Here is a 20,471-nt window from a genome sequence, read left to right on the forward strand (position 1 = left end):
CACGATGACTTTCAGCTTCTCTTGGCCCATCGTTTGACCTATGATCTTCGCCATCACGACACGGTATGCATCCTCCCAGAGGTTTGCATCAGCGTCTTATCACAGCTCCTTGAAACTGGTTGACTTGCTCTGCTTTATCTCTCACTTGTGTGCGGCCCTGGCCGCTCGTAACATTCCTCTCTTACGATCCTCTCTGTGTGCTTCTGTTCTTGCTCTCTGAACTACTAAGTGCCTCGTTCCTCCAGTAAGCTGGACGTCGTCTCTTATTTGGATCCAGTTTCCTCGGCATGGCTGTGTCACATACTCTCACTAAGCTCCGCGGGCCCCCTGTCCACACGGAGAGCTTCAAATAAAAGATCCTTGTCAAAAGCCTGCGTATTCCACTGCGTATTCGTATTCGTATTCGTGCTCCGTACTGCCTCACGATTCCGTTGGCCAATGCCATATCGGATCACCTGAGGGTTGCTATGGGTATATCCTTCGCACACTCTCCAATTCATGTTTGCCAACTGCAAAAATTGACCTCGATAATGGATTCCCGGTCATCTCTGCGAAAAGTGCTAGTGGTGCCTTCAGTGGACAGCATTACTTCCGGCTTTTCCAGAGCTTCTAGCAGAATGTACCCTCTAGCGTTGGTACATCTGCTTCCCCACTCCACTACTCAATCATTGAAGTCTCCTCCGATGAGAAATGGTCGGGTTCATCCGATCAGCTCTTCGGTAAGTCCATCCAGCACCTCGTGGAACTGATCCATCGTCCATCTAGAGGGTGCGTAGCAACTGCATATGAAGATTCCGTTATTTTTTGAGATCAGAAGGATTCGAATACGGTGGGTTTTTTTACCCTTTACGCTGACTACGAAGCCTCCGAAAAAAGTGTAACGGCAAGTTTTCAATGGCATAACTTAGCCATTTCTTGATGAATTTTAGGGTCTGCAGATTAGTTTAATTGTAAAAAGATTGAAAATTTAGTCATCAACTTTTTTAAAAACCGAAAAGAGTTTACATAGTTGAAGATTCTAATTTCAAATAACAGACTTTAGTGGTATTTTTAATACGATAGATGGAGTAGATGAAAGCATAGAGTTGATAGTTCCGTTATTTGGAGAGGGATGGTGAGAGGTAAAGAGAGATGAAAAAACCGATTTGTACCTTCCTTAAAAGTAGTCCTAGCTCGCTATTCTAATATCTATATGCAATCTTCACACTGCCGTACTCTAACGGAACTATCAACTCTATGCTTTCATCTACTCTATCTATCGTATAAAAATTACCACTACAGTCTGTTTTTTGAAATTAGCATCTTCAACTATGTAAATCGTTGACTTCACGTAGAAGTAATACTAAAAAACATATAGTCAAAGTGCGAAAAGAGTTGTTTCACGTTTTTTGAAAGGTATGTTTATAGAGTTATGCAAGTGGTGCAAGATCAGTGATTTATATTAATGGGCACAAATGTCCACAATTAGTCAGAATACAGTCATGGTTCCTATATATGGATCCTGGAAACAACGGAACGGTTCTCGAAAAATCCAGATCATCCGTACAAGTGGTCAATCCATGAACCGCGGTTTTTTTAACATTAGGAACTGTGATAAAAGAATGAATTTGGGACATGGACCCAGATCGCCATGGGACCGTCTTCCGGAAGATCCAGAACATCCGTAAAAGTGGACAATCCACGAAACTGATCCTAGAGCTCCGCGTTTTTTTAAACATTAGGATCTGTGATATAAGAATGAATTTGGGACATGGACCCAGATGGCCATCGGACCGTCGAGCAGAAGATCCGGAACATCCGTAAAAGTGGTAAATCCACGATCCTGATCCTAGAGCTTCGCGTTTTTTTAAACATTAGAAAATGTAATGATAGAAATAATTTGGGGTTGTGACATAAACATGGACCCCGATGGCCATCGGACCGTCCAGCGGAAGATCTGGAACATCCGTAAAAGTTGTCACTAAGAACTGTGATGATAGAATGAATTCGAAACTGATCCTAGAGTTCTACGGATTTTTTTTCTAAAGCATGTGGAACTGTGATATAAGAAAGAATTTTGGGTCATGACATAAACATGGACCCAAATCGCCATGGGGCCATCCTCTGATAAGCCCAGAAGATCCGTAAAAGAGGTCAATCAATGAAACTGATCCTAGAGCTCCGTAGTTTTTTTTTTTCAAAAAAGATTAGGAACTGTGATATAAGAATTAATTTGGGGTCGTGACATAAACATGTACCTAGATAGCCATGGCACTCCAAAAATTGATCCAAGAGATCCAGGTTTTTTTTTTGAAAACACGAGGAACTTTAATATTAGAATGAATTTAGGTCCTAACATAGAGATGGACCCAAATGGCTATGGGACCGTCCTCTGGAAGATCCGTAAAAGTGGTCCATCCATGATACTGATTCGAGAGCTCCATAGTTTTGTCGAAAACACTTCGAACTGTGATATATGAAAGAATTTGGGATCGAGAAATCAACATGAACCTGGATGGCTATTAGACCGTCCTCCAGAAGATCCGGAACAACCGTAAAAGTGGATCATCCATGAAACTGTAAAAAACGTGTTTTTTTAAACTCTTAGAACTGCGATATAAGATAGAATGTATGGTTGTAACATTAGCATGGATCCGGATGACCATGGGACTGTCCTCATAAAGATCTGGAACATCCCTAAATTTGTCAATCTGTGAAACTGATCCTAGAGCTCTGCAGTTCTTTTTTAAACACTTAAAACTGTGATATAAGAAACCACTGAACCACTTTTACGGATTTTACATATCTTCCGGAGGACGGTCCCATGGCCATCCAGGTCCATGTTTATGTCACGACCACAAATTCTGTCTCATATCACAGTTCCTAATGTTTAAAAAAACGCTGAGCTCTAGGATCAGTTTAATAGATTGACCACTTTTACGGATGTTCCGGATCTGCCGGAGGACCGTTCCGGTGTCTCCAGGATCCATGTATAGGAACCATAAAAATATTCTTACTAATTATGACTATTTGTGTCCATCAATATAGATTACAAATCTATATTGTGTACACTTTGATTTTTCAAAAAAATGCATTTTTTTTGGCTTAAACTGTTCTTTGGGATGTAAACTTTAATTAAGAAAAGACTCCAATTCCACCAGAATATTCCTTACCGCTTTACGAAGCGATTTCCTAAATTATGTACCGGCGCGCTCAGAGAGCAATTTTATCTTTAAACGCGTTTATCTCGAAACGGTTTTTCAAACTGGCGTGGGAAATAACTCTAACCAGTTATCATCAAATTTGGATATCGCCTAAGTTTTCTTGTTCAAAATTAAATTCTGCTTAGAAATACGTATCCACATTTTCGATTTTGTCAAAAATGGATTTTTAATCCACGATTTTTTAAGCATTTTTAGGGTGAAAAAATTGAGTTTTTTTTTCCTAAGGCCACAACTTTTGAAAAAAATAATTGAAAAAAATCGGAATACGTATTTCTAACCCAAATTTCATTACTAATCAGGATTTTTGTTCGATTTATGTTCCAGGATCACATGGAAAGGAGTATTTTCCCACGCCGTTTTCCGACTTCCACGCGAGGACGCACGCGCGACCTGGTGCACCGGCCACGGGGAGACGCCAATCGAGCTCAAAAAAATACAAATTGTAGTTCGAAGGATGACTAAGAAATGGGTTGTAACATATTTGCCCTCCCTGAGTGTTTTATTGCTTAAAAAAATTAACGAAAATGCCTTACTTTTTGGACGTTCAAAGTGTACTACCCCCTTAAGCCATTTGAAGCCATTTAAAAAAAGTGTAACAACTCTTTTCGCGCTTTAAAAATAAGGCGACTCTATTTTTAATGTTTTTACAATCAAAAAATCAATAGACCATAGGAATTCTAGAAGTACCTCAATTTTTGAAATTCATTAAGATATGGCTAAGATATGCCATTGCAAACTTGTCGTTACACGTTTTTCGGAGGCATCGTATTCGGAGTGTTAAATGGGGTATCTTCCCATAACTTGTATTGCAGCCATCCCAGCTCTATCGATCACCTAGTTACCGATACGATTGCGCAATGATTACAACGTCGCACTTTGTTTCCGTTTTCGAGCTGTGCAGTGTCGTAATGACTGAGGTTTATTTGGGTTACCTCCGTAACTGTGACAAAACAATTAAGTGTCATTTGGAGTGAAATGCTTGAGAAATCATGCTTTTGAAAATTTAAAAGTTCAGCAAAATCTGCAGGCTGACAAAATCGGGGGAAAAAGTTGACAAAGTGAGGGTTGGCAAAATAAGGAAAGCACTGTAATAGTAAATATTAGTAAATCAAACACAAATAAAAATACAATCAAACCAACCGTAAAAACTATTGAAATTAGTTTATTATTAAATCATATATATTGATCAAACAACATTTATGTTGGCTGCTATAGAAATTTTAATTGCAACATTGGTTTTTACAATTGCAACAATTTTGTGTGTGGTTTACAATATTGCTGTCTTCAGAAAAAAACGTGTATTTTGATGATATTGAAAACTTTTTAGAACATGGCGAATCGATTGCTTAAGATTTATGAAGCCAAAAATCAAAAGAACTGATTTTAGGATAGCCCTCACAAAAATCTATGTTTATGTCAACGAAGAAACTTAGTGTTTTCAGCAAAGTTTCTTGAAGTTCATAGCTCTACAAATTTGCCGAAGACATAAACGTATTTTCTTGTGATTACAAAAAGATGATTTTTCTAAGTGTAAAAATTTACATGGATATTTTAGAAGATGCAAAATAACATTTCAAGAAACTACTTCGAAGACACCTAAACGCCTAATCCTCGAGAAAGCTAGAGAAGGGGTTTGACCGTCTTTTCTCAGAATAGTCCCACTTTGCGTTGGTTTGAATATTTACTCGAAAAATATTGCTAGCAAGTTTGTTAATTGGTTGGATGTTTACGTACAATATTTGAAATATTTCATATAAAATGTTAATTTTACACGAACTACAATTTTAAAATTCATGATATATTATGTTTTTTTTCATGTACCATAAAACGGGGTCGAGTTGATCAGTGGTGTGTAGTAGATCACGGGACTTCCTTATTATTTTTGCTCAGCTGTGTTATTTTTATGTCGAACACTGTAAAAATAGAATGCAAACCTGAAAATGCCCTGAAACATTAAAATTAATAAGAAGACAAAATATGGGATATTACTGATGAACCCCACCCCGTTTCACACTACATACATCATATTAAATAGTAATCAACACTACTTTTATGTAATTGATTCTACTTGTAGTAGGTACTTTTCCCTGGAAAACTTCAAGTGTGAGCAAACCGGCTTATTTCCTTTCACCAAAACCTAACCGCCTTCGTACAAGCTTTTACCCTTACCCTTTTTGCTAATGTTGGTACCAACATAGATATTTAGCTATAATCTTTTATAGCTTTCATATCCTTTATATTAATGGCTGACTTGTCCTGGCGGCGCACAGTCAACTATATCGCAAAGGTATGCCAACAATTTGTATCAAAATGTAATATTCATGAACGTTTATTGAGCGACCTTCCTCACCCTTCTTCCCTCCCTCATCGTGCATCGCTTTCCCAAAGAACAAGACATTTAAAGCTGCTCGAAGATAAAGAGGTAAACGTTTAACTTCGTATGCGCCAACCCGACAGTCTCCCCGCGGGCATCAAGATCTCCGGAGAAGCTACGGCGGTACTCGGTCGATTTGCTTAATATCAGATTATTTTCGATTTTCCAAGGACAATTTGTAAATTCAAATACTAACCAGGTGACTCCGACAGCAAACTCTCACTGTCGTCTTCATCTCCATTGCTGCTGCTACCGATGGAAAATTCGACGTTAAGGTCTTCCTCTGACGTTCGTCGTGACACCGCAGTCGCTGAAGCTGTTACTGCCACTGATCCCCCGGCTGACGTTCCTCCTGATCCTCCCAAACTGGGATTTCTTGCACCGGAAGTGCCACTATTAATCTCCTCCGTCACGATAATCATACTGACTGGTTTCTCTACCTTTTAAACACCCACCACCCTTACAGCACCGGTGGTCTACGTACAATATTTGCTTAAATTTCGCTTCACTCAGGTAAAATTTTCCTACCAGACAGACTCTGGGGGATACAACTTTTACTTCTCTATTTGGGTTGAACTTTATCTTCTTCGGCCCTCCCCTTGGAGAGCACTCACACGTTCAAACACTTGAGCATCTCACTTTTCATGCCAGAATCCCGTTAGCATTTACCACAGAAACTTCCGGACACCAACACGCATAGTTTAACCACATCAGAGAAGATACGAAGCTTTCGGAAAGCAGGCTCCCTACACTGGGGACACTTTCATGTTGCTGTATGCTTCCCCTTTTTCTCGCTATCAGCGGCGGTAGACTTCCCGGTGAGCAATTAAGTACGACGCGCTATCACTTCCCGTCTGCTGAAGTTCGATTATCATTTCGGTAGTGTGGTTGTCACTGCCGGTTACCATTTAACACTTACACAGTAGGTTTAGTTATCATAGCTACGCATGAAGGAAATCAATATATAACGCCGCACTGTTGATGGCACTGAGAATTCACTGGCAGTACGAATATCCGGTTGTAGATTGAAAGGGTTATTTGGTCGAAAAGTGTGATTCTGTAATTTATTAAATATTCAATTGCGTCACGTAGCCTAACTATTTCCCTGTGCAATAATTTTCAAAACAAGATTTTAATCTTGTTGCATTTATGCCATATTTATACACGAATAGGCCACTGGATAAATTGTATGTAACTTAAGGGGGTATTCCCGATCTTTTTTTTCAAAAAATCAAAATTTTTTTTTTCACGTTTTTTTGTACTTTAGACTATATACTTTCCTCCCCCCAAGCCGTTTTCCGATCAGCGAATTCGGTGTCCAGGCATAGCTGACTAATGGTAAGAACCCCCAAATGGTTTTAACTAAAGTCAAAACTTTAAACGCGTTTTTCTCGAAACCACATTTTTTTTATCGGGCGAAGATTTTTCTCAGAAACTATAAGAGATATTGACTTGAATCTTTGCGCATTTTGTTCCTTATTAAATTCTTTGGAGCTTCTCCCACTTTCAGCCAAAAATATTAACATTTAACATTGTTTGAAGCACCTTAAAGTTGCAAAAAAGCGGGCTAAAAATCGCCTGTTTTTTCATATGGCCGCCATTTTGTTAATTTGCAAGATTTTTTGCTGCCAACGGGAGAAGCTCCAGAGAATCTTATGCAGATTATTATTTCATCACGAAATCTGTTTCAGATGAAGCCGTTCCAGAGAAAAGTCTTCGCCCGTCCAGGCGTTTGCGGCGAACAGGGGTCTGTTTGTCGCCATTTTGTGACGTCAATAATGTCTTTTTTTATGTCGAAAAAAAATTATTTGTAAACTTTAATGTTCAATAAACAAGAATCCCAAAGAGTTAGGTGCATTACTATTCATTTTCCTTGAAAAAAAAATAATTGAAAAACAGGCCGAAAAAAGGCAAAAGATTGGGAATACCCCCTTAACAGGATTACGGTCTCTCGTGCAGAAATAAAATATGCCTTTGAATCAAGTGTTGCTGGCGAAAAGTTCATATTGTTTTGTTCACACTGTCAATTCTTTTTTTGTGTGCGTTATTGTTTCATGTCACTGGTGTTCACAATGACATGGCATTGCTCACCACAAAAATCTTGTAGCGATTGATGAATGGGCCTCCCTTAGCTCAGTCGGTAAAGGCGCAGCTACAAAGCAAGACCATGCTGGAGGTGGCTGGGTTCAATTCCCGGTCCGGTCTAGGAATTTTTCGGGTTGGAAAATTTATCGACTTCCCTGGGCATAGAAGTATGATTGGACTTGCCACACAATTATACCAATGCAAAAATGGTACAGGCATCGAAAGCTCTCAATTAATAACTGTGGAAGTGCATCTAGAACACTAAGTTGAGAGCACGCAATAAGCTAATATGCGATATGCAATAAGCTTGAAATGCGAAGAAGAAGAAGAAGAAGAAGTCATTCAAAATACATACTTTTTGTATGAAGTGAATGGATTTTGAATATTTTTTTCTGATGTGTGGATTTCAGTCCCGCATTAGTAGCATCTTTTATCTGTAACTATTTTTTATTGAAGTTTTCTCATGTAAGTCATCAAAAGACTTTTGAAACTTCTTAAGACGCATATTTTGTAAAACAAATATGTATATATATATAATATATATATATATACATATTTGTTTTACAAAATATGCGTATATATATATATATCTATACATAAGAATCTACCTAAAAACCTTCAAATTGACGTTCTAAGATCACGAATAGCTTATTTGGTTGTGGAGTAATCTCTTCTGAACGATTAAAATTGTAAAATCTCGAAAATCCAGGGTTGTAGCCGAGAGGGATCTACGCACTTTAGAGCAAAATAAAAAAGGCGTTTGTTCAGAATGCCAAAATTAGCTTTTTGGCCAAGTTTGGCTCTAATCAGTGACATCGACCACAGGTGGTGTATCATGTACTTCAAGTTGTGCCCTTTGAATTGTTGCTTGTGTATTTTCCCATTCTGAGTAATTAACATATGAAAAGAGCGTATTGTATAAAGAAAATCATCATTATAGCCTGATCTTTAAAAAATATATATTTATTAAATTTGTCAAAAATGAACATTTTAACAAGTTCTAAAAGTTACATCAAAATGACTTGCAGGAGAAATTTTAAATAAAAGATTTATAGCTAAAAACCTAAATGTTTCAGGTACACCCTAATTCAATTCAGAAAAATTACTTTAAAATGAGAACGTTAAGAGATAGATAAAATGTTGCTCCATCAAAGTTACTTGAAATTAAGGCTCAAATGTCAATCAATCAAGCGTGGTTGTTTTCCACTTTGCACGTGTTGATGTTTTCGAGAATTTCATACATCATACATATTTTTTTAAATTTTGATTGATTGAGTATTGAAATTATGTTCCTTAAAAGGAAAGGTTATTTCAATATTTAAGATAATCAATTCTTCAATCAATTGGCCATATGAATAAAAGGAGTTCACTCTATTCTCTCTCGAGTTGGACGCTAGTTCGTTGCGATAGTGTTCGCGCTTCTTTTTTCGCGGTGTTTGGTGAAGCGTCGTACGACCCCAGTATCGGGAAACCGCCGCGTGTTGATGCGACTGCTATTCCGGCTGGAAAATGATTCCGATCGGATACTACCAGTGCTCAAATGGCATCTAAGAAGCTTTTGGCGAACAATCGTTATGCCATCCTGTAAAACGGTGATGGAACGAAGATGGTAAAGAAGGAGAAAGTTCCACCGTTCTACGTAAAAGGATTCCCGGAAGTAAAGGTCTCTAATGCACCTTGCGCCTGTGCATTAAAGGCTACAAGCTGACTGTAAAATTGGTCAACTTCAAATTGGTGTATTTCTGTTCAAAATGCATAAAAAACCTAAAATGCTGCATTTGGAAGTTGATGGTTCAATGGTTCCTATGATGAGTTTTCACCGTTTGCTATCCAGTTTTGAAAATGACGTCCAAGGAAGAGGAGCAGCGTGTCAAAATTTTGCTCGCGCAACAAGAGAATCCGACGTTCTCACACGCCAATTTGGCAGAATTGGCGGATGTGGCCAAATCGACCGTGACAAACGTTTTAAAAGTGTTCGGGGAGCGTCGAAGCCTGGAAGCGGCGGCTTTCGTAATCCGGACGTGGCAGCGACGACGAAGAAGGTGGCGGTGAAATATAAGCGGAATCCTAACCTCTCCATCCGGGACGTCGCTGGCAACCTCAATGTCACCCATATTACTGTGCAGCGGGCCAAGTAACGAGCCGGATTGTCGACATTTAAGAAGGTGAAGGTGGCGAACCGAGATTACAAACAAAACACGTCGGCAAAGCAGCGATCCCGAAAGCTGTATACGAATCTGCTCACAAAGTTCGACTGTGTCGTCATGGACGACGAAACTTATGTGAAGGCGGATTTCAAGCAGCTTCCGGGACAGGAGTTTTATATCGCATCAGGAAAAGGGAAGGTGGCTGAAATTTTCAAAACCATCAAACTATCGAAGTTCCCGAAAAAATATCTCGTCTGGCAGGCCATATGCACGTGTGGTTCAAAAAGCGGTATTTTCATTACTACGAGAACCATCAATCAAGATATCTACGGCCAGGAGTGCCTGGAAAAGCTGCTGCTATCATCCCTAAAGCAAGATAATTGACCTGTGCTGTTCTGGTCGGACTCGGCGAGCTGTCACTATGGGAAAAAGGCAATCGAGTGGTACGATGCCAATAACGTGATTGTGGTACCCACAGACCGCAACCATCCCAACAGCCCAGAACTCCACTCTATCGAACGGTATTGGGCCATGGTCAAATGGAATCCTAATAAAGTTGTCGTATATATGCGGCAACCGCTGCATCCCGAAGTACCCAAGCCATGATGAGTCCTCGTGAGCCTGCAGTATCGGAGGCAATGTCTAGATTCGCTTCCACCTCCGTAGTTGTCCCTGACGAAAGTAGGATATAAACTGATGAGGTGATAGCATTAATGGCTGCCAAGAACATGAAACATGAGTGTTTACTTCTTCGAGCACCTTCCAGCGATCTTCAAAAAGTGTTTGGTGCTTGGCTACTTCCCTGCATGTTGAAAGTTAGTCAAAGTCATTCTAATCCACAAGCCTGGCAAAGACCCTATCAGTGCCATTATCGCCCCATCGACCGCTTGTCATCTATTTCGAAGCTATTTGGAAAGTTCATTCTCAGCCGTCTGCTGGTGTTTTCAAATGATAACAACATCTTTCTCAAAGAGCAATTCGGGTTTAGGAAAGGCCTCTCTACCATCCACCAACTCGCACGGGTTACTAACATCATCAAGCGGAACAAGTCCGTTTCCAATACATCTGCTATGGCATTGTTGGATGCCCTATAGTGTACAAACTGCATCGATACAACTTCCTGATCTTCATGGTTAAGATCATCAAAAACTACTTGTCGGGCAGATCATTCCAGGTCACCTTCTGATGCGTCCCCCAAGCAGCACACTACCATCGAAATAAGTTGTTGCAACTTGATTGTGACTGGAATGGGTTGCACACAAGTAACCACAATTGTTCAGTGACAAGCGTGCTGCTAGGACAACGTTGATGCTGGGATTACCCAGGGTAGCCTTCTTGGTCCTACCCTCTTCAACATCTTCATTTTAGAAGTTCTTCCCCTTCCGGGTGGTGGTATTTTGTCAATGTTTGCGGATGACATTTTCATCATCTATAAGGGTCGAGTAATCCGTGCTTGACGATAAAACTCCAATCAGGCCTGGTTCTGGCCCGACTATTTCAAAAGCTCGAAGATTTGTTTCAATGCAGCTAAAACACAAACTATACTATTTCTGCACTCCAATTCACCTTGGCTTGCCCCGCATGGTAACTTAAAAGTCCACCTTAATAACACTCCCATTGAATGGTCAAGTGAAGTCGTCTACCTTGGTCTCATTCTTGATAGCATGTTCAAAACATCCACCAACATCTTGAATAGGTCGCTCTATCCACTTATCAACAGAAAGTCCACCCTGTCTCTTAAAAACAAGCTTGGCGTCCACAAGCAAATCAGCCTCTCCGCCATTGAGTACGAAACGCCAATCTGGGAGGGATGTGCAAAGTGCCATCACCTCAAACTCCAAAGGATCCAGAACAAGATCCTTAGGATCCTCAACAGTCCCACGCGGACTCGAGATTCTGGCTGGTCTTCAGACACTGGAGGAGCAGAGTACGCTCATGCTTGAAAGGTTCAGAGATGCCTGTCTGTGATCAAATCACGAAATCATTCGCGATCTTGCTAATTAGGTTAAATTATTCGTAGTTAGGTAGGTTATCAATTTTTTTTTTCAATTCAACCAAAATTAACCCGAAAGGAGTATTCTGTAAACTAGTTGAAAAACGTGAATTCGTAAATTAGAATAAAAAATAAAACAAAAATTACGAGCCTGATAGGCTAATCAATTGACATATTAAAACAATGTAAAATCATAATTAACAGAAAGAAACTAAATCAATAAAAAAAAAAATCCCCTGCATTTCATACGGAGCGAGTAAAGTCAATTTTTTTTTTATTCATATGACCTAATCACATCATTAGATCATTTTCATAAGATGGGATTCTCTAGAATTCCTCTTGAAATCCTCCAGGGCCCCAATGGAGATTCATGTCTAGAATTATTCTTTAAATTCACCGGAGTTCATCAAAAGGCTCTTAAGTGTCTTTTATTATCCTGGGTTTCGCCTAAATTCCTATTTGCATAATACGGAAGCCAACTTGGAATTCTTCTGTATCCCTCTAAGAGGGATCTAAGAGGGATTATATGGATTTTCGATTGTGAACTTGCTTTTTTAAAATTGCTGTGATAAAGGACGGAATTGTATTTATCTAAAGTCATTTTTCTCGTTCAGATTTATGGCAACATTTCTGGGAGCAAAGTTGCAAAATGTTAAACGTCAAATTTTGTTTAGCTTTCGATAATTGCGTTATGCGGAGTGCACCATCAAACGATTCAGTTTAATTTAAGTACGCTTGAATGAAATTTTGCGAAGAGTTGACCCTTTCGTTGAATAAAATCACTGCCAGAGTACGCACTTAGTTTTAAAATTCATGTATCTTATTTACTATAACCTCAAATTTTAGTTTATAACCATGAGTCGATTCCTTGACCATTTGGTCACAATCCCTTATAGATAGCTATTTAAAATATCATAAACATTTTTTCTTAAATTATTGATTAAGTAAAAGGGTTCCGACTGCGTACTTTTGCCGCATTTTATTAAATGTTTCTATAACGTCTATTTTAATCGAATAAATGCTTTCTAAATCAATAACAGATCAAAATTGGATCTTAGTTCGTCATATTTATGCGCATATTATGTGGTCATACACATGTATCGTCTGCTGATACATACCATAAAATACCTATCATATATATCAATCATAATACTATAATACTCAGGTTATAATCTTCATCCATGATATCATAATACCGCTTCCAAAAAATTGTATTTTTTTATCAAAATGGATAAATTGAAAAAATCGATGCTTCTGGTGATAACCTTTAAGTGGATTATTCAAAATACAAAATGTTTTTTTCTAGTAAGCTGTAGAGGCTTCAATCCTACTCATAATCATTGGTCAAACAATTCGTTTACCTGTCTTTCGAACAAGTGTGTTCTCTTGCCCCGCTTTTCTCTATGGATCGTAAACCAGCCAATCTCCGCTTACTGACAGTTTCAGTGGTACACGGAGAAAATATACTATTCAAATGTTAAGTTCTTTTTTATTACTTTTGAGTTGAACCTCTCACTTGAATTCGTTATTTTTTGTCAAAAATGAAACGAAAGATTCGACCCAACGATATAGTCGATCAGCCCAATAAGTTACTTTTGAGTAAATTACATATTCGCAAATTTGCTTGAAATAAACTTAATTTTGGGTAGAATATGCTTAAGAGAAAGTCTTTTTTTTTTGCTTGTGTTAAATGGAAACTACTATATGCGATTTGCTCAAATTTGGGATATTGGGCTTAACCTGGGAATTGAGGGAAAAGTACTTAATTTTGGGTAGTTTTTCATCTCCGTGTATGGTGTCGATACTGATGCAAGTTATTCCGATCGTCCGATCTGGACAAGGCTAGTCTATTTTTAGACTGCTTCATATAGGAGACGGTCAACACCGGTCAGAAAGTGATGCAATCGCCAGATGCTCAGTCGTTGCTGAAATCGACTTCCCTTTGGTCGTTAGCATCGCTTGAATTTTTCATTATGCTTCGTGTATCCTACGATATTTTCTTGTCATAAATCCGGAGTGATTTGAGATTTGGGCGTAATTGCTTTTGTAAACAAACACTTCAATCACCGATTTCTCGCGAATAAAAACTCACTGATTCCTCTGTCATTTGGAATAGTTTGTTCGTGAGATTGAGCTTTTATTCGCAAGAAATCAGCGATTGACATATTTGTTTACAAAGGCAATTACGCCCAAATTTCAAAGTTCTTCGAAAATTTTGCTTATATTCACTTTGAGGATGCAACTTGTAAGTTCAATTTATAAACAGAGTAATTGGAGATTTTATTATACACTTTAACAAGTCTAAAAAACCACTACATATATATTCTTTAAGCTCTCATTTGAAACCGCTCTTCTTCTTCTTACTCGCATTTCAATTTTATTGTTTATCGCATATTAGCTTTTTGCGTGCTCTTAACTTAGTGTTGTAGGTGCACTTCCACAGTTATTAATTGAGAGCTTTCGATGCCTGTACCATTTTTGCATTAGTATATTTGTAAGGCAAGTACAATCATATTCTATGCCCAGGGAAGTCGATAAATTTTCCAAACCGAAAAATTCCTAGAGCGGACCGGGAATCGAACTTAACCACCTCCATGATGGTCTTGCTTTGTAGTTGCGCCTTTTCCGACTGAGCTAAGGGAGGTCCCGAATGGCTTTATGGTTGCTTTTATGATGATAGAACACCTTTATAGAGTATTTTATCAAAACATTAATCAGCATTTGCTAATGAAGCTTATGATTGATTTACAGAACAGTTTTATGGAGAAATTGAAAGCTGCTTTTTTGATTTTTAAAGCAAAACAGATTTTGACTTTCTCGACAGACTGTAAAAGGCTTTTTAAACATAAATAAGCTGAATTACTAATCAGAAACGTTTTACACCTTTAAATGCTGTATTTAAACTAAATGAATTGTTCATTGCCGTTATAAAAACATCATAAATCAGAGTGGCTGCCAAATAGCTGCTCCTTTCTTAGACACAAAAATCTATCCATGTTTGAATTTGAATTTATTATGATCCCTTGAGTTTAAGTCTAGAACATAGGTAAGCCCTAACAAGTCACATTTTAAAGGTACCGCCCTAATTTTGTATTGGACTATTATTCACAATGTTGGTCATAAACTGCCAACCAAGCATTTGTGATTATAGTTGTTGTGTAAAGATAATTTGTAGCAAATCACTCAAGGATCATTTGTCCAGATCATTTGAAAATGCTATCTCGATGTTTTTCGCGTCCAACCGGTCTTTTTCTAAAGCGAACCCCATTGACGCGAAGAGGAATTATTCACACTAATATTGATGATTTCAATACAGAAGTAATTTCAATACCGATGTATTGACTACAATCTGGAATTGATTGACAATACGATTATTGTCAATAAAAGAAATCGCGTAAGGTCCACTTAATACTAAGGCGGTGTATGTAGTACATTGAATACCTCCGTGCTGCAAGGTCGCTGATCTCATACACACCTGTAGGGTGGTACAGCCTCATAAAGAGAACTGTTCCTGGCACATGTTAGATCAAAAGTATATAGAGGAAATGGCTCTAATGTTGGCCTACGGATCTAAGATTGGGCCCATCGCTAAGAATCAGCTATTTATCAATTTTATCTAGATGAACACGTCATTGGGACGGTACTAATGGATATTTTTGGTCGCTATTGAAAATTTAGTCAATTGCTGAATTTATGTATGGGCCCATTTAGGCCGACATTACATCCATTTCCCCTATTTATGACTTTAACTCAGGAGATAAAAAAAAAGCCAAAATGGTTAAATTGTTTTGTCCTAGAAAGTCGTGTTGAACACTAAGATCCAATGGTGTACGAAGTAAGCTTTAAATAGAATGACCAAGTTAAAGAAAACTGGATAACAACGATAAAACATACATTTTCCACACAACCGTAGACCTATTAAAAAAGTTGTAAGCTCGCCTTGTTTGCTTGTTTTAAAGATGACAATAATTAATTAAATATCCGTATCGCTAAGATCTCCGTCGAGAATTCCATGCGTTAACATGTCAATTCCCAAGGGTTCCATCTCACACTGCTCAACTCAAAAGTAAAGGTCATAATATCCCGAAAAAAAAATCAACGTCAACAATCACCGTGTTGTGTGATTCATGTATACAATCAAAATTATTGCTTTTCGCTGTTCTCCTACAGCTACAAACATTACACCAATCATTTTCGTAAACAAAATACCACCAACAGTCGAGGCAGCTCAGCAACACCTGAAACACGCATGGTCTTCACCACAGTTCGCTCGCACACTTCCAATCCAACACCGCTTTACTCTACTTCACACATCAACGCTATCTAAACGGGTCGCGGCAAACAGTTTATATTTCTTCTGATCACTCGCTACCTCGTGGAGATCCCAATCTTCTTCTGCTGTTCTGCGCGATCCAAAACAAACAAAACTTGAGTGTCACGAGAGCACCGTTCATTCTTCTTCATCAACGCATTAAAGCAACACATTAATTAGTGCCATTACCTCTCAGGATCAACTCTGCGGATTAATTTTCACGACGCCACCGAGAGACCCTGACAAATAACGATGTTTTGCCTATTCCGTTGTCACCTTTTTTTTTGCACCCTGCTGTTTTCGTTTTCCGCGGTTCCACACAACGACAAAAAAATGACGGTATTTACAAACTACTAACCCCGAAGCTCGATCTAAATTGGTGCAAAAGTGAATCGGTTTTGACACCGTCCCCACCCGATAAGCTCCGATCGATGATAGTTGGCGGAAATTCACCGCCACTGCACACTACCAGAAGTACAAAATACACATTAATCCTTCTGCAAACAAAAGGGGCATTGTTGATCGTTTTGGGATTCTGGTACTGCTTTTTTTAACACAATATTCCACAGAACGCTGCGTGCTCCTGAATTAGGGGCGGCACACCTAATCTAATCTTTGCGTCACAACACCAATAAATTGCACCCTCGCCAATAGCGAAAGAAAAACGACAATAATAAGAGCGGCAAAACAACAAAAAAAAGTTTGCCGCAAACATTCACATATAGGCCAAAGCAGTGCGCGCGCGCTCGATTCAAATGACGACAACGGCGGCGACGGCGGCAACGGCGACGATGAAGACGGATCTAAAGTTAAGGTGTTAGCGCGGTAAGAACACTCGGAACGATGCACTTCGTTTGCTAGACGCCAACGACGATGACGAACACGACGAAAACGGCGATCCAATCGACCATACGGCCAACGTCGAACTAGTTATTAATATGATTGTTTGCTGTTCGGGAATCGAAAAAATCGCGCATAAAATATAGTGTATGACCTCCTCCAAAAGCGACCGACCGACGGCGACCACCCTTCTCTCTGGTGGGTAAGTATAAACGATGCTGCTGCTCTACTGTGTACTACTCACTGATGCTTGTGGAGCTGTTTCACCCGATCCTACAGAAGTCAGCGGCGGAGCAAGGGAGTCGACCTAAGGACGGGGTACGTTAAAAAAATGAATCTACTTCCAATCCTGATACCAATCTCAGCTGGTAAAACCAAGGCAAACTGGTCATCGTTTTTTTAATTTCTGGAGAAACCTGAAATTCTCAAAGAATTTCTGGAATGGACTTTTTGATTTTTACTAAGCCTTTCGAAGAGAATCAGCAGTTTTAAAGTACTAAATTTTTAGCATTTTGAAGCCATATTGGCGATTATAGCTAATTTTTTGGTGAAAATAAGTTATTTTTGGTGATGGCTTTTTAAGATTATTATGGATATTTTTTACAAAGTTTTTCGAAGATTATCAAGCCGTTTTGACATATTGATGCCATGTTAGCATATTGAAGCTCATTGATGCCATTTTTGCGTTTTGATACACGATTTTAATCTATTTTGATGTTCTAATGTCTTGCGGGATTGACCTTCAGGTCCTAGGGGTCCACCTTTATGGAAAACTATCTAAACATGCCCAGGAAATCTTCTACACTTGCCCATGAAAAGTTTCATGTCATCAGCATATAGAAACATGAAGAAATTTAAAAATATGATCTATATCGTTGACAAATAAAGTAAACAGTAATGGACCAAGATGTGAACCTTGTGACACACCAGATGTTACATTAACTATGGTGGACAGATTTCCTCCAAATCCTACATTTTGTATCCACCGTGAAGTACGACTCGATCCACTTTAGTAGCCTATGATTGAAGCCTAATTTGGATAGCTTAAAATGCAAGAGTGGTATCCCAAGTAACCAAAAGTTCCGCATTCAACGATTAAAATCACTTCCAAGTTCCATAAAGTTCAAATATAGTTCCGACCGAACCTTCAAGTTCCATAAAGTTCAAATAAAGTTCCGACAGAACATTCAAGTTCCATAAAGTTCGAATGAAGTTCCGACAGAACTTTCAAGTTCCATAAAGTTCGAATAAAGTTCCGACAGAACTTTCAAGCCACATGAAGCAATCCGCACAAGTCTTTTTAGTAACAAAATTTAATGTACATAAATATGAAATGACCAGTAGCCCGAATAAATCATAATTCTTATATTTATGCAGTGCGTCAACATTCTATCCAAACATAAAAATTTAAAAAGTAATTTCCTGGATTAGAAACCCGTATTTTCGTGGCATACAATCTACGATTGCTAACCACTGCGCCACAAGTGTGTTTGAATACCATGCGGGCAAACACCAATTTAAAAATCATCAAGGTGCTGTGTTTCGTATTCAAGTCAGTCAGCTGGCACTGAAAACTCCAACAGTAGGCGGGACAACAGCTCACTTTAATATATTTCAGATGACGTAGCGGTTCGTGCTGGGGCTCTCACGCCCGAATGACTGGGTTTAATTCTTCAAACAGCTCCAATTCTACTACTGTTGCTGATAAAATCAATACACATTAATACCTGCCCATCGAAATAACTACCATAACTGTGCGAATTTAAATATAGAATTTTGCTGTAGAGGACAAAAACCTCTTTTAATTTATTTTCTAAAAGTTCCGTTCAAGTTCCGCCAGAAGCTGCTTAGAATGCTTTTCAATTATGGTACCGGAACTTTAAAGTTCTTATAACGACTTAAAAATGAGGCTGCTTAGAATTCTATAGACCACCTTCAAATAAGCTGCTTAAGCCACAAATAGCCTTTTACCAGAACTTTTGGTTACTTGGGATATCAACTCTGTCAAATGCTTTACTAAAATAAGTATATAGCGTTTCTACATAATTTCCTTTATCCATTGAGTTTAAACAATATGCACCAAGTTGGTACCTGTAGATCGTCCTTTAACAAATCCGTGCTGTTTTCTAGTAATTACCGTCCTAATCTGTAGGAATACATTGTCGTTAATGATGGATTCGAATAATTTAGGAATGCTTGATAATTTAGCAACTCCACGGTATTTTTTTATATGAGACTTTTTACCACTTATAAAAATTGGAATAAAAAATGATTCCTTCCAAATTGGAGGAAGTACACTCGACTCCAAGGATAATATAAACAGCCAGAATAAAGGTTTTGCTAGCTCCTTCGAAAGTGACTTTATAAAAATAGGTGGTAAGCCATCCGGTCCAGCACCTTTTGAAGCATCCAAGGTTTCAAGATCACGTATAATTTCCTTGAGAGTTAAATCACAGACAAACAGACTTCTGGATCATCGTTTGCGCATTTAATGATTGGTTTGAATGTTATCGTTTCCGTGAACTACTCGCCGCAGCGCTGGCATCGGATCACTTTGACGTTTCTATATGTTCGGGTTTTCTTGCATGCAACATTGTTTGCGAATCAGCGAGCAAGCGAGAAGCCTGCGAGATGTCGTTACTGCAGTCTAGAAATACTCAGAGGGAAAGATGGGCGGAGAAAACAAAATACAATTCGGCAGCAGGGATTTGTACCTAAATTATCTTGCAACCCTTGTTAGAAGCTAGCATTTCACATGACTTTTACTTTTGATTCGATTTACGTGCAAAATAATAATTGAGTGCATCGCAACATTTTGCACATTACTTGGTGCTATTAGTTAACCAACTAAGATCAATTAATCAATACAGTTAGAATATTGTAAAACTAGTCGAATTGAAGAAGCACAAGAAACATAAAGGTGATTGAATTTCTGTTCGATTGCAATACTCTCAAATTTAATCTAGTAAGAATAAGAAATCCTCGGAAAAAAATGTAATGGGAATGTTCGATTGGCTCAGATTTTGACAGTTCATTTGGCTCAAAACATTCTCTCCGCCTATCTCTCCCTCTGAGTATTTCTACTGCAGTCTTATGTTTGGCGGTACTATGTTTTGAAGATAATTTTATTCAAAGAGTTATGACTGTTTGTCTGTGGTTAAATTATCAACTGCGATGTTCTTCATTAGCTCAGGGAGATACGAAAAATATTGATAATCTCACTCATTCTCATCATGAATTGTATAAACGATCTGAAAGAAGTCAGCAAATGTGTTACTAATCTGACTAGGAGTATTGCCCGACCTGCTGTCTAATTGCATTTTTGATGCCACCACTCTGGGATTTTTGCCTTTCATTAACATAGTTAAAAAAGGATTTTGGGTCTGACTTAATGTTAGTTTCAATCTTTCTATTGTGCTTTTCATATGTATTTTCAACATCTAAATTAAGTTGGTCACAAATGGTAAGATAGAAGGTACAATTTTCATCATTTTTGTTTTTCTTGAACGCTTTATGA

The 20,471-nt window shown here is 38.4% G+C and overlaps 1 protein-coding gene across 2 annotated transcripts in view; it reads right to left on the reverse strand.

Annotated features, from left to right (window-relative positions):
- Positions 1 to 20,471, reverse strand: part of Pde8 (phosphodiesterase 8) — a 379,861-nt gene that overhangs the window by 275,927 nt on the left and 83,463 nt on the right. The window contains exon 1 of one of the 2 annotated variants that reach the window (XM_065233902.1): positions 5,774 to 6,685. The exons of the other annotated variant lie outside the window; for it this stretch is intronic. Within the exon in view, the coding sequence (XP_065089974.1) occupies positions 5,774 to 5,999 (226 nt within the window). The 5' untranslated portion in view covers positions 6,000 to 6,685. Of the gene's footprint in view, positions 1 to 5,773; positions 6,686 to 20,471 lie in introns of those variants that run through there. 2 annotated transcript variants of the gene reach the window in all.

This window comes from Ochlerotatus camptorhynchus, unplaced genomic scaffold (genome assembly GCF_037179485.1).
Source record: "Ochlerotatus camptorhynchus isolate MF236.1 unplaced genomic scaffold, CSIRO-AGI_Acam_v1.1 ptg000423l, whole genome shotgun sequence".
In the NCBI taxonomy this organism is placed as follows: Eukaryota; Metazoa; Arthropoda; class Insecta; order Diptera; family Culicidae; genus Ochlerotatus; species Ochlerotatus camptorhynchus.